Source organism: Centroberyx affinis, unplaced genomic scaffold (genome assembly GCF_046629955.1).
Source record: "Centroberyx affinis isolate AG114_WGS23_722 - 3 ecotype Tasmania unplaced genomic scaffold, CSIRO-AGI_Caff_v1 ptg000730l_1, whole genome shotgun sequence".
In the NCBI taxonomy this organism is placed as follows: domain Eukaryota; kingdom Metazoa; phylum Chordata; class Actinopteri; order Beryciformes; family Berycidae; genus Centroberyx; species Centroberyx affinis.
In genome coordinates this window covers 91,212-107,016 of record NW_027279345.1, presented here as the reverse complement: position 1 = coordinate 107,016, position 15,805 = coordinate 91,212, and the positions used below count along the sequence as shown (strand labels likewise).

Sequence of the window (15,805 nt, the reverse complement as noted above, 5' to 3'; positions counted from 1 at the left end):
ATTGCCTGTGCCTCCTGGGTGAAAGCAGTGAATGGGTTTCACAGACAATTGTAGACCATCTTCTCCCAAATGTGACTACTGTTTGATACAGAAAACTGGCCAGCAGAAATACAAAATGACAAAGCATTCATTTAGCAGATTTGAGCAGAGAACTAGTATTAATCCAGGGAAACTATGAGTCATGATATTTTGCATGCCTTTTGGTGAGCATTTAGTTGAATTCAGCTGGGGATGCCAAATGGTGCAGTGATGGACACACACAAAGAGGGAGGGAAGGGAGTGGGGCTTGGCCCAATGTGAGAATTTCACAACCGATCCAGTATCTATCATAATATCTAAATAAACTGGTAATACCAACTTTTAACCGCAAGAGGGCGGACTACACTTGCATGTTAATGCGATATGTGCTGGGCATGTTAAACACATGTAACACAGATGGTCATTAGATCATGCCGCTGGGTCATATGGTCTCAGACCGCAAGAGATAATCTGAACGTAAACAAAGTACGAAAAATGAAGTGTGGCCTCTCTCGCATCTACCTTCCAACTTACAGAGTAACTCCTCACTTAAACCATTTTTTTGAGTTGTAAACTGGTATTTAGTACTATGTACTATGAAATGCAACAACGGTGGTCATATTGTCAACATTTGAACCCCCAATGTGCCGGAGCCGTATTTGTCTCACTAAACCTAGCTCAGTTCGCCCTCCAGTGGATAAAATTTGCAACTGCTGTTCAGTTGGATATGCAGTCATGTTGAAAAACAATTGTCCAAAGATACGTCATTTGGTAAAACAATGTTGTCACCCCAGTCTATCAGCGAGTGCACATGCCCACGAACACTCCCCCCCCCCATTCCTCTTCTCACCAACTCAGACCAACCCCAGACCCCCATCCTCTCCCCGGCTCTTCACCCCCTGTCATGCATTTTTTTTTTTAATCGCACAGTAGGAGGAGAGCAGCTCAAACTGGGTGCAGCATTACTCTTTAAGCACTGAGCTAGCAAGGTGTTAATTATCTCAGCTTGGCCAGCATAAGTGAAGCAAGATCTGACTTGTGCGTTAGAATAGGAAACCAGTCTAACCATGGGCAGGAAAACCAACGCTCTTGACAGAGAGAGTCACCCTATCTGATTTGATCTGTCAATTAATCAATCACGGAAAACAAAAAAAGTGATGCTAGATATGTACCATTCTTTAGGCTTCAGTTTGGTTTGAAAATACACATGTACACAATTTGGACACAGCACCTGACCCAGGTGTCAGTTTGTCTAAGGCTGTTCTTCGGTTGCTCTAAGGAGAGTCTCCATAACAATCAGTACTGACCCAGAGAGTTTCACTGAGCTGCAGGAACAGCAATGAACTGTTCTTTAGAGCAATTTTATGTCTTCATGCAGTTATTCATATTCTGAGCAATGAACAAGATCAACCCCATGCATTTAAGACAGCATTTAATTAAGGACTTCTACGACTAACACTGCTACTGTAACATATAGAAACAATACATCCCTGAGCTCACCTCATTTAATCCAGGACTTTAAAAAAACCCCTGATAAAACAATGAATAATGCTAAGTATCTATATGAAAAATTCTCCCCTCTCTCTGTCATGCACAGCATACTGTATACACCAAACTCTTCAGATGGCACAAAGAAAACACAACAAGCAAACTCTTCAAATGGCACAAAGAAAATACAAAAAAGCATGCAACCCACTGAATTTCCCTTTCACCTTCTTTTGATGCCAGATAGAGAACAGAAGCTGAATTCAACATAAATTGTTTGAGACTTGGTTGACGTAATTTAGGTGCAAACCAATCACAAATCCACCAACAACTCAGTGAAAAGTGGGCCACTTTTACACAGCCCATCTATAGCCACAATAATTCTGCTACAAGCAAAGGTTACAAAACCTCCCAAACATTACAAAGTCCAGACAATTTACTGTAGTGGTGCAGATCTTATCCTATCCCAAAACATCACACGTGTCCATTTTTTCTTTATTTTTTTTTATCCACATGTGCTCTACAGTACTTTCTGCACATTAAATATTTAGTGCCATTTGCTCTCCCCAAGAAATACTGCCATCGCGGGCTTCATGAATATAAATTAAACTTTGAATTCATCTTGAGAATTTTCCCGAATGCAGAGGGGCCGATGCCACGAGGATTCTTCGCCCCACCCTTCCCGTCTCTTATCACATTGCTCTTCTCTACCACCCACCTCCTTTCCTCCCTCGCGCCCCCCTCCCTCTTCTATCAGACAATCCCCCGCTTAATGAAAGAAATAGGCCTCAATTCCTCAACTCATCACACAGTAATATGACAACTGGGCCTGGACAAGACCCCGGGGGACAGACACTTACCTTGAACTGTTGCAGTGGAGGGAAAGCACTGCTGTTGCTAACGCCCAGACCCTGCACTTATTATCAATGGAACATATTCTGGCTGGGTATAATTTGAGCAAGTTTAACAGTGCCTAGGGAGCCTGGCAGGCCCGGCCCTGGCTCTGCCTCTCACTCACTAACAGGGTCTCCTGTGAGGTCTTCCACTTTTGCCTCTCTGAGCTTAGAACTCTTGCCGTGCGTGGGTGATTTGGATCCATTTGACTCTATTAAACTTTGGCGAGTGTTTAGAATGAGATTACTTTTCCTAGACGGCGCCAGGCTGTTTTTGCCCAACTTTAATACTTGCGTTTCATGTTTTCGTAGGCAATATCAAACATGTTTTACAGACAATACACATTTCGGCTTCACTGCAAAACAACACGCAGCACCTTTGCTCTCATTTCCATGCTATGCAGCAACACATTGATTTTCATTTCATGTGTCTTAAGGTAAAAATCAATGGAATTCATTGCTGCTTTAGGGAAAACAAGCATCCATCTTGGCTAGTGAGGCAGCCATGTTTGCTCAGTTCCCACCTCATCCAGATGCACCAGGAAGGTGACGTTGGTGCCCAGGTTGGCGGTGAGCTTGCCGTCTTTGGTGGTCAGCGAGAGTCCTTTCGGAGGTCTGTTGGGGCACTGCTGCTTTCTGGCTGTGTACATCTCCTTCACTCCTTTAGTGCAGTTGTTCAACACCACTTTACGGTACCTTTAGAAAGAAATAAAAGTTAAAGTTCAAAGTGTGTTCTATTCTTTTCTATTCTAGTCTACATAATCCATTAGTTCACTTGATGCTAAACGGACTTGATTTGTGAAAGGACTTTGTTGTTCTCAGCAGACTGGTACAGTATGTCAGTACAGATCTACAGCCTGACCATGCAAAAACAGACTAGATCAATATTGACAACGCAGGCTGTGTCAGAGGCTTGACAACTTGCAACGCTTAATCACAATGAAAGTGTAACAAAACACTGTCAAACTAACACATGGAAAACCCATTTCCTTGTCAGTAAAAGAAAGATTATTTAAGGTAAATATTAATCAAGTTAATTTTGGTCTTGAGCAGTTATTCTGACTTGGGTTACATTATGCTAATGCTTAATTACACATTATGCTGCAACACTATTATTTTAAAATTTAGGAGGAGAGTTACTGAACTGGATCTTCCATTGAGTACAGTGATGAAAAAGGGAATAGAAAGCCTCCAAAACATTCTGCACTCTGATAACACAGACCTCACTTGAGTGTGGCGGACCAGGATATAAATATTACAACCTATTACATCCTATGAGCCGAGCCAACACCACTCACCCCGTGCTGTTGAGGTAGTTCTGACCCTGGCTGCAGCTTCTGGACACAGTGGAGGGATTGAACCAGAAGGCCGGCCTGCAGTTCCCGTCCCTGCGGCGCTCATATCCATAATCACTATCAGACAACAAAGCACATCCACACGACTCCTGATCAATATCAGCATGGGAAAAGGGACATATTGTCATACAGCGTGTTCCATTTCCCCATCTTATCTATCTCTTTATAACTGGGGACCAAGGGCCTGTCTGGCATAGAGACGCATCATTATTATGTATTGATTAAGGGCGCTGTTGACAAATGTTCCACAACTGTGTGATGCAGCATGGGAACCCCCAGGGCCTGCGTCCACACACCAGGGCTGCTAACTCTCTCATGCTTGCTAGCATTCCAATCAGAACATGATTTACATCTCACAAAGCAAGGTAAGCAAGTGTCCGTTCTAATAACGGTTGTGACATTGATTTATCAATTAATTACCGAGCCAGAACAAATAAACAAAACTAACAAGCCTGTGGCTGACTAGTCGAGTTTGGCTCTGTGATTAAGAAACTGTAGACTATTCATTAACAAACTGTCAAGGCATATTGCCTGCACAGGCCCATATGTCTAAAGAGGTTAAGGGTCAGTATGGTGTCCATTTTGGGACAAAACAGCCATCACTGACAGCGTTATACAAGTGTATCGTGAAGATCAACTGTGCACACACAGCATTGGCATGATAGTAAAACCTTGGCATGACAGTAAAAATTGAAATGGGTGATATGGTTGGATTACTGGAAAACCTTTAAATACCAGCCCAAAAAAGATTCAAAGCCAAGATCAAGAAAGAAATTTCAACAATAAATAGTATTAAATATAGTATTAATTTCAAAATGTAGTTTTATATCACAGCATGTTTTGTTTATTATTCCCATTCTGTTTGCCAGTTCTTATTATGACAGTTGGGTGAATTAGACTCTGCTATATACAGTATATCAGTATCTGCATTATTTAAACAACAGACCTTTTGTTTCTACATTCTCCACTAAGAGAGCAACAGTTGTCTACCACGTATAGCATGTACTGTATAGCACCTCCATTTCATAAAAGGCTGATCAGTGAACATTTCAGCTAAGAATTTGGTAGACAGACACTACACACTTCAAAGCCAATTAAAAGTTTATCTTTTTTCATATTGATAACTTTTAAACTAGTCATTTTAGAATTTTAAGCATGCAACATATCACCCCCTGCAGAGAGAGAGAGACACACAGGCAGAGATCAGACACAGACTCAGACTGAAAATAAAATAAAACAAACTTTCCACCAGTTCAATGGGAACCAATTAGTACTCACACTCTGACCTTCCACAAACACTATTTACATAACTGCTATATGTTCGGATGGCTTTTTTCTGTTCCCTGCCATTACAAGATAAAAAGTACAGCCCGTCTAGGATTTGCATACAAATTGAAACTATTTACACCCCTCATCCTCATCTTCTCAGCGGTACTATAAGCATAGCAAGCACGCAGACAGACATTATGAGCAAATTGCGTAAAACGATCCCCAAACTTATCTGATTATTGGAAAACTCACACTGCAAATGGACTAAATTAATGAGACACACGAATAGCATATGCAATAGAATTCTCTTAAATGTTTGAACATTGGCCTACAGAATGAGCAGCGCAAATTGTGTGTGCATATAACTGCTCTCTCGTCAAAGCTGCATGCTTCAGTTGTTGCGCTCTTAGCTTGCTACCACAAAAGATGACACATCATGCTTACCATTAAAGTGATAAGTTGCCTATTCTTTCCCTTACCTTCCAAGTTTTTTTTTTTTTTTTTTGTTGTTAAACAGTAGCGGCCATATCTAGCTTGTGCTATTCCTCTGTGTTGCTCTAATACAAACCGGTTCGCTCTGCTGTCAAACTGTTAGCTCCTGTGCAGTATTTCCATAAGCTCACACATCCATCAAACTCATTTTCCTCAAAATAAATCTGCATCCACTCAGTGGGTTTAGTGAAAAATGTGGATAGTAGAAAATCGCAATGAAAAAAGTGAATATAAGAACATATAGTTTTATACCTCAAACACAGCACTGATATTTTCTAGTCCATTCATTTTCTTTGCCTGCATTGCACCAAATCCATCTTATTATGTAAATTAAAATGATTTTTAGCTGTTTTTCCCACGCAGTATTCACACATTTCTTGGATTGTATTACTTTGAAAACTAGGTTATATCCTCTTTGAGTGGACTGAGGAGGTTATTTAAAAGAAATATTACCTGGATGGATCCACTGGATGGAAACAATGGATACTGGCTTTTTTTTATTTTTCCTTTTAAATCTTTACTTATACAGAGAGAAATTTGACTGGGCATGACATTTGACTGCTTTTTTCCAACAAAGCCCTGCTTCACATTCATACAGTTAAACACATTCACACCTGGCAGCTGCCCAGTACAATCACCCTGCAAAATAATGAAAAGCGGTTAACACAACCTTTTAAAGTGGTACTTTTAAATGCGTGGCAGCGCTGGAGAACAAACATTGTTGTTACTGAAGTTCTCCTTAAGCAGACAATGGAGAGAAAGGTAATCCTGCTAGATGATTATGAAAAAATCAATAAGCTATTGTGCTGAGTGAAGACAAACATCCTTTTACCATTCAAAATCATGGGCCCGGCAAATGCAAGACTCCGCTGAGAGGATTCTGGAATAGTCCTTTCCCAGCATGCAGTAGTTTCCAGGCCTGCGCTTCATGTAAATCTGTTTTTGTCCCATCACGCATGGTTCACCCTGTGGGCACAATAAGCACCATAATGACTTTAAAAGCTATTCATTTTATGGTATTAGGAACATCAACATGGTAGGGGGCACACAAACAAGTAAGAAGTGCACAGTGTATTTTACCTGGTTGTGCAAGTGCCAGGTTTGATAGTCTTCCTCTGTGCATTTCCTGCTGAAGATCGACTTGTAGTCTATCTTGATGAGCTGCCATTCAGAACGGTGGCTAAAGTGTCCAAAAAAGCTGCATTGACCAATGACAAAGTTCAGTTATTAGCCTAATGCCAAGACAATGATAATGAGAGTCATTACAGTCCAATTACCTTAACATCATATGCTTAACTACAGTCTATATCAATAGGTAGTCAAAATAATGTGAGGTGACAAGGCTTGTCTGTACATTAAGCAGCAGCTGTCTTAATGACTGATTCAACTGTCCTTCTTAATATGATCTAATATATCTATCAAATGGTCTTTCAGTCAGTAAAATCAGACTTACAGCCTTTATGACCCAGTACGCCTTACTTAATAAAAAAATAAAGACTTAGCTTAATAAAGACTGAACACCACCATGCATTGAATTGGCATTTTCCCTCAAGTTTTCCTCCACCCTTCTAGCCTTTTCACTGAGAAGAACCCCCAAAGGACTGAACAGGACAGCAAAAATACACCATTCACTCTTCACTCGACTCACAATAACCCCCAAAACAAAAGCCCCGAAGTGGACGCACAAAAACAAAAACTTCAAACATGCCATCCCCGCCTTTTGTAATACTTGGACTTACGTCATGATCTGGTTCTCTGCCCCAGCCTCCACCAAGACGCCGTCCACAAACAGAGGCACCAAAGAGAAGCTATGTCGGGTCCACTGCCTCCCCTCGTCAAAACTGACCCTGTGTGTGTGTGTGTGTGTCAGAACGCATTCCCATCACAAACCCAGAAACAGACATGGCAGGGAAACAGACATTCTCTATTAGAGCCAGGTCATGAGGGAGGATTTAGGTGGGGATCTAATGACTGGCTTGTCTCAAAAGACGAGTCTCGGAGTCTCTATGCAATTATCTTTTGGTAAATATCAAAAGGGAGAGCATAAAAAGGGATATTAAATAGATAGTCTGTCTGACTATCAAAGCAAAGATGCACAAAAACCGCTTTCAGAACACATGAAAAGAGGAGATTTTTGGTATCAGAAAGGAAAAAGAGCGACGTCATGGGTCCTGGGTAAAGTCTACAGAGTGGTGGAAAAAAACAAGACTGGAATAGAAGCGTTTCATGTTTGACTACAAAACTGCAGAGGGGGAAGGAGAGAGCAAAAAAATTGGACAGCTTTCATCATCGAGGCCCGGGCTCTATTGATTCTGACAGCTTATCAACATCGGTGCAGAAGTGAGAACAACTAGGAGTACCTGAGTGTGACATGGGTTGAAACAGTGCTGAGGCCTGTGCTTGGAAGAAAGAGAAAATACCCCTTGTTGCCTCTAAAAGCCCTGCTGCCTTCATTTGGCTAAAAGCACTGACAATAGGAAAAGCGTTGACATGTACCTATTATGAGATTCAGGCCAGGGAAGTGTTTAATGTAATGTTGGCTGGGGAAGAAACACAATCGCCGCTGTACAGTGCAGCGGAGATATACAGGCTTCTTTCTATCTATCATTTTTTTTCTGTTCCCCCACCATAGCACTTAAATTGGTTGTGAGACAAAAACCCAGCAGGATACACTTCACTGGTTCTAAAACTAATTTCAAAATTGTTGCAAAAGCGATTGGAGAACAGATCTGGTCTCACTTGGATTAGTCTGCACTGAGGCAAAGCGTAGGCACCCAATTTGGCAAGAGGAAGGCAACATGTTAATGAAAACACTAAAAGGGGGGCTAGGGCTGCTGGCTGTTAATGATAAGTGGGGTGAAAAAAAATCTCTAAATTAGATTTCCTAAGACTTTTTGCAAGAGTAACAGCGAAAGTGCATCATTAAATGGATATAATATCACATGTAATCCATATGCCCATTATTTTAGACCGTAAGGGCTGAAATAATCTGAAGATAGTTGTCACGGTAATAAAATATAAGGTGGGAAAAGTGGCACAGAACGAAAAAAGCAATAGCACAAGGGAAGACGTGTCAAAAGGACCTACCACAAGTGTCTAGTCGGTACAGATGGCTGTTTCACAGCAACAAGGGCGCCTCCTTTGTCCAGAAACCACACGTTGTGCTCCTCTTCAAAAATCTGAGCACAGACATATGCATCAGTTCACCCTTACAGTACTGAACAATGCAGTGTTACATTCACAGGAGGCATATAAGTTAACTAAATATCACTGAAATGCTGATATAAGGAATTGTATTGTATTATATTGTATAACAAGACATGACACCTTAAAGCTATATTCCACTTAGTTTTAACATGGGGGTTATTTGGCACTTGACCGACATGGAAACCAGACTGCTCATCAAGGTTTTGTTCACCAACGTGTTAAATGTCAGTTTTCAGGCTATTTTCGTGGCCTCATTCAAATGAATGGGAAGTAAAAATGGTTTTCATGGTGGTCAAGTGCCGAATAATCCCCATGTTAAAACTATGTGGAATATTGCTTTAAGAAGCTGTTTCATATTCCAACCTATAGTACAGTGCATGCCTGTCAACTGGCTTGACCTTGGTTGGATTCAGTCTAAGCTCACCTGTCTCCAGCTGTTGCCAGCATCAGATGATATGAACATGCCAACATTGTTGTAAGACAATTCCGCTCCAATATTTCCTGCAGTGAAAATGCCAACAAAAAAATGCATGGGACATAATGAAATTATACAGACATTATACAGACACTGAAATTATACAGATAACGGGCCAATCAGACCAAGTCCATGATGAATTTACTTTACTGGCTTGATTCCCAGATCACCTTACTCTCTCAAAATCCATGCGACAAACAGAAAGAAGAATTAACTCCTATGGATGCCTGCTTCATTCAGGCAACACAATGGGAGACATGGAGGAGCGTGAATACATCCATCAATCTGGCAATAGTTTGGCGTTACAAAACAATGCCTCAAAAGCTTTCCTGTGAGTCTGCAGCAAGCGAACTCGCTTCTTCTGTTGATCTGTTCTACTATCTTGGCCACGGCTCAGTAAATAGGCATGTGTTTGATCTGGATGGTGTTTGTCATGTTGGTAAAATGATCTCTGCACCAGCTGACGTCTGTAAAGGCGCGGCGGGCAAGTGAATCACGGCACCAAAGCAAAGGCTTGGCCAGCAATACACACACACACAGACACACTGTGCAAGCATGGCAGTGGAGATGCATGTTTATTCAACATTCTCACACATCAAAGACAAAACAGACAGATCCGAAGACACATCCGAACGCCCACACACACATGCATGCGCGTACACACACACACACACACACACACACACACACACACACACACACCCACCCACCCACCCACAAACACAAAAAAAAAAAGCCAGACTTGTTCTGCTGACACTGCCACTAGTGCTAATACATCTATTTTGTCTTTCCTCATCTCTTTCTTTGCTCCAACTCTTCTACTGTTTTTTTTAAATACTCTTGCTAACACCCACGTTCACTTGCACGCACACACACATACGCACCGTCACACAGACACACATTTACACGGCACAACACACTCTGTCTCTCTCTATTTCTCTCTCTCTCACACAAATACACACAGGGATGCATGCATAATTGGTTGGGTAATGCACCCTCAAAGTAGGTGTAAGTTTATGATATAAATAAATAAAATGTGACCCAGCTTCTGAAGTATGAGATTATGTCTCTGGCAGATTTGGAGATGCCGCTGTACGCTCTGCTTAAAGAATCTGTAACACAGCTCCTGGTGTTACACCAACTGTCCAGGTAGCTGACTAGACGGATCACAGTATACACAGCAGGGACGATCCTGAGTCCAAACCCCATATTCAGCAAAGCCTGAATAATGTGTTTTATACAAATATTTGTGTCTTCAGAATTTGTTCAATACTATTCACATTGGGTAAACCTTTAAATTACAGGCCATTAATTACACAGTCATGACCAGAAATAACGAACTAATATCCAAGTAAAATAGATGTAATAACTAGTTATAGCATCATAATAATGACTGGTAATTACTGAGTAATATACAAGGAAAGGTGCTTTAACCAGCACTGCCACACACTTCTGAAAATTCCAGTGGTGCAGGAGGCAAAGGATCAAGGAAGAAACACATGTTTTTTCATTAGGTTTTCATTACATCTATTTTACTTGGAAAGTACTCAGTTAATTCCATTACTACGTAATTACTGGCTGGTAATTTAAAGGATTACCTCACATTGTTATAATAGTATGTCTAAAGTCATAGAGGAAACATATTTGACTGAAAATTGTTTTCTAGGTTGAACAAATCCAGATACAAACACCTCCAACACATCCATAAGAGATTTCATACTGTAGGAACTTGTGATGGAGCTGGTAACAATATAGGTATTAATGTAACAAGGCAAACAAATAAAAAAGTAAATAAATAAAAGTTTCTCCATCCTTACTGATTGATTGATGCACTGTGTTACCAGCAGCACAATATCTTTCTAACATTAACTTTAAAATGTGAAACAAAAATAGCCTCTTGCAGAACGTGATACAGAAATAGTTGCATGATAAAAAATAAAAGAAAAAGCAATGCTTCACCTCCAGCATCACACAGAGACGACTTAATAGGAAAGGCAGTTACTTTTTCTCATTAAAATATCTAATTGGTCTAGGTACAAATGATCTTATGAATCTTTCAGTATCATCTAAGCAGAGTAAAACATCTACTAACATCTACTATGTTCCTCCATGTCCAAACAGATAAAATACAAAGAGTCAGACAGTGTGGTCTGTGGTCATGGTGACTCCCACTCGCAAAGCCAGATGTGGGTGTTTGTACAAAATTAACCAATGATTTTTATTTTCCAGATTTTCACTTGTTTGTTGGAAGTAGCGTATAAGCTCTAAAATGTGCATTTTTTCACAAAAGGAAAGCATTTATCACAAATCACAAGTCTAGAGACATGAAAATAAATTGCTACACTAGAGATACTGTATGTTCTTTACCATTCACCACTGATCTATGGAATTTGCAACGCCCAATTCCTACGAATGCTTTTGTCTCACCCGTGGCGGCGATGATCCCTGGTGCGGAGCTCTTGGTGGAGATCGTTCCTGACAAGTAGGGATTCTCTGACATTTGCAGTTGGAGATGGAGTGAACAGAAAGGCTGGAGAAAGAAGATACACATTTCTAAACTGCAAGCTTAAGTCGAAGAAAAGGAACTGGTTGATACAATATATGAAGGGTTTCATCCAAAAAAAAACATATATATACATTTTGGAAGAAAAAAATGCTATGTGAAAACCATCAGTCAATATTTGGAAAACATTACATCCTCAAACGCTCCTGAGCAAAGGTCTTGGGATGACTCATTACTTTAAAAGTAACCAGACGGTGCTTGACTTTCATGCCAGCAATTATCAATTTTGCATCAATATGTTCAAATGGTGGATATCTCATTTTGCAATGATACTCTTCCTATACAAAGTGAACATTACCAATTCCCACATTTACTTTAAATACTTTTTTATTTTTTAAACTTTAAATATATTATGCATTAAAATGTATATTCTAGCTACCCATCAGCTTATTTAATCAACTAACAGGTAAGGATACAGAAATGAGACGGTGAATCTTTTTTTGCTGTAATATGAGGTGGTAGAAATAAAATACTCAAACAAAAACAAAAACATCAAAACACAAGCCAAATTCATTAGTCTCCCAAAGAGCACCAACTGCGCCTCCGTAGGTTTTGCTAATTGCATTTTATCTGTCATTAATACAAAGAGCGGTGGAATTTGCATAAAAGTATGAAGTCAAGTCTCCAGGGCAAGCATACAACAGAAGACAATTACGTCTGTTCACCGACCAGAAAAAAAGTGTCCGCTTTCATCTTTCCAATTGATAGCATGACACTGGTGTAAGGACACCAAGGGCACCGGGACTGAACAGGGTAATCAAAAAGAATCTGCGACAGTAATTAAAATGTCACATGAATGCGCAATCACGGTGAACCTGTAAGCCACCCCACATGGCCCTGAAATCACCTCTTAAACAGCATGAAGTCTTTCTAATGTCTCAAACTTGATTCCTCCTAACAGTTGGCCTGTTAGTTTAAGTTGCAGGGAGGCTGTCTAATGAGGAGGGAGATGCAGTCAACAGATACAGTGCGTCTGGATCTGTTAGTATAGCACTTTATCTGACATATTTTTTAAAGCATTTCTCGTTCAGAACAGAACATGTGGTTTCCCAAGCGTGTGTAGTTTAAGATAACATCGATATTGTGTTACAGTAAGACTCCAGTGCACCAAATGGCCAACTTCTAGAACAATAGCACCTCTATCCTCATTTGTTTTACATTCTAAACCACTTCTGTAAAGCAACATCTTTCACAGCACTTTCTGTCTAATAGCTCATACAGGCAAAGGTCCTTCACTGTATCTCTTTGTTCTCTTTAGAAACAAACACTAATAAACAACAAGCAAAGATCTCTTTTTAAAGCTAGCAATAGATCTTACCAGTATGCAGTGAATGTCATTCCCATCCAGATCAGCAGCAGGAGCCTGCAGTAGCCTCCAGTCCCGGCCTTTATTGTAGGTGATGTAGGTCTTCACCTGGTTGTCCTGCCTCCTGTTAGCGATCAGCATGCCTTTGATTCCTGCCACCTAATGGACATCAAGCTCAGTTAAGTGCTTTTCCTTTCTTCCTGCAACTAACAGTCTGGCAGACATCATAAACAGAGTCAGCTGCATTTTATTTTACTGTGCTAAGTGCTATCTGTAATTATATCTCTACATGTCTGCGCAACCCAGACAGTACTAAATGATGACCACTGAGAAGTGACTCTGCACCAAACACACACAGGCACACGCACACACACACACACACACACACACACACGCACACACATTCCTCCAGCCCCTGCAGAATCCTTCCTAGAAGGCCCTGCTACTTGTCTCTCAGGCATTAGACATATCCCTCAACCAGACCAAAATGTGATATGCAATGGAAAGGAGAGAGTCACACCAGATGGTTGCCATAGTGAAGGGCTCCAGTCGGATGTCTCTCTCTCCCCGAAGGGGCTCGTCTATATAAGTGGCACTAATAGGCAGTGCATTTGACATTGTCATAGAAACATGGCGCTCGGGATGGATGCGGCTAACGAGGGTCCTCCCTCCCTCCTCCGACCTGATCTGTCAGTCACAGTGGTAATTATTTATTGCCTCTACCTCTGTATCACACATATACGCACACACACACACAGACACACATACACCTGCACGCAAAAGAGGAGAGCCACATCTTCCCACCAACACACTTTTCACTCGATCCATCACTCAAACCACCCACACTGTTTCTCTTCTCTTGACGAAAAAAAGAAGGACAGACATAGATCTTGATTCTGGAGGAGTACAACAGCGATGACTTTCAGCAGTGTAGCCTTAAGTGTACACAAGTGAATACACTGCCAACAGGTAAATACACTATTGAGAAGACTGTGTCAAGGTGTGTCACCACTCGTGACATGGTCATGGTTACCAGAGGTAACTGAAAGGTGAGCCAGACATGTACAACTCTCAGCCTCTGGCTCTGACCTTCCCTCTTCCTCCAAGCAAATAATACAAACATGTGAATCATACTAATGGACTCATTAATACCATAAATGACCATTTATTGTTATATAACCTGGTATGCAGATAAGGGTTGTCATTTTGTGGACCTGAAAAGTATGTTGAATGATAAATGCCGAGTGTATATGCTAAGAGTAATAAGTAGCCCACAGTTCATAGTCTGTCTTACAACTCACTGCCCTTTTGTGCAGTATGAAGCCCTTTTGTCAGTATGAATATTACTGTGAAACTCAGTGAGTTGTCAGCATGTCTGTGAACCAATGTTGCCAAAAAACAACTTCCTGTACATTAATTGTTTCTGGCAATTACAGTGACACTGATTCTGTAGCCTCGGTGTTCAGAGCAGCAGGAGCACAGCTGTCTGATGGTGTTAACTAAGCGTGATGTAGTGGCAGGTCTACAGAATGAAAGACGCTGAAAGTTCCTGTTCAAGAACTGAGGTGGCTTTGACATAAATCTAAACAGACACCACATCAAAACTTCTTAGTCTACAACCTGCACTTTTTGGCCACCAGCAGGTCTAGACCTCTCACACTGAGTCTACTCCTTCCATCTGCTTGTGGATAGCATGTTGCTGCTGTTATGGGGAAAAAAAGCCTCTAATTACAATTTGGATGATTTTCATGTTTTTGCCTGAACCGAATGTTTACATGATACTTTCTAAGTAGAGCAGGTTTCATGACCCCAGGGCCCACGAGACCCTTTCAAAATGTATGATACATTTTAAAAAATGCATCGCTCAATCTGGAAAGGCTGTTTTTCTATATTACTGAACAGTTTAATATTGAAGATGCAAGGTTTTCACAAGCCAGTAGTGAATGGACAATTTTGCAGTGAGAATTAATGAAGCTTTCCACAGTCTATTAGATATTTGGCTCATTTGCTGAATCACAGCTCTATGGCTTTAAAGAGTACTGGCAGGAAAACGCAATCACAAGGGCCACATCATCATGACCATTGGCATCAACCAGATCATCTAATACCCTCCACCACCAACAATCCACTTCATGTCTTCAATCACTCATTCAAAGCTATTTATAGCTAGGCGGGAGAGAGGTAAATTATTTCTGGTACAGTGCTTCGTCGTCGAGCCGAGCCAATCAGAGGCACAATTGTGGGAGAAGCACCTGCCAAACCACCTCTCACACTGAAAAAGGTTTAGCAGTGATGTAGAGCACTGATGTCAACAGAATTACTTTGCACAACAAAGGCTCATGATTAAAGAAATTGCCCTTATCCAATCTGATTGACAATAAAATAATCCTTCTAATTCAGACGATAATTGTGCAATTTTCTTTGTGGAAATAACATAATTGATTTTTAGAAGGGAGGATGCGAAGAGAATGCAGCCCTTCTGGGAAGAGACATGAATTCTGAGCGGAGGAACAAAACACAACTTTTACTGCTCCGTCTCCCTCTGGTCTGACTGGAACTGCTTCTTCTCTCTGGAACATTAGGTCTCTGAAGTGCAGTTTTTCAGGGTCTAACAGCAATAAACGGGATGAGTTCCATAGCATATATCTTCCCCTGTGTAATGGGTCTGACTTATCAGAGACAGTAGTGTATCATCTGTCTGTAGTTTAAGTGGAGATCAAGAACGTAGCTGTGACTGTGTAA

General features: G+C 40.9%; 1 protein-coding gene across 1 annotated transcript in view; it reads right to left on the bottom strand.

Annotated features, from left to right (window-relative positions):
* The window catches only part of sorcs3a (sortilin related VPS10 domain containing receptor 3a), a 67,560-nt gene that overhangs the window by 18,121 nt on the left and 33,634 nt on the right, over nt 1-15,805 (bottom strand). Inside the window, exons 8-16 of the mRNA XM_071519747.1 lie at nt 13,076-13,222; nt 11,622-11,724; nt 9,144-9,220; nt 8,600-8,691; nt 7,252-7,359; nt 6,593-6,710; nt 6,345-6,478; nt 3,695-3,808; nt 2,921-3,092 (exon numbers count right to left, since the gene is read on the bottom strand). Of these exons, the coding sequence (XP_071375848.1) occupies nt 2,921-3,092; nt 3,695-3,808; nt 6,345-6,478; nt 6,593-6,710; nt 7,252-7,359; nt 8,600-8,691; nt 9,144-9,220; nt 11,622-11,724; nt 13,076-13,222 (1,065 nt within the window). The remainder of the gene's footprint in view (nt 1-2,920; nt 3,093-3,694; nt 3,809-6,344; nt 6,479-6,592; nt 6,711-7,251; nt 7,360-8,599; nt 8,692-9,143; nt 9,221-11,621; nt 11,725-13,075; nt 13,223-15,805) is intronic.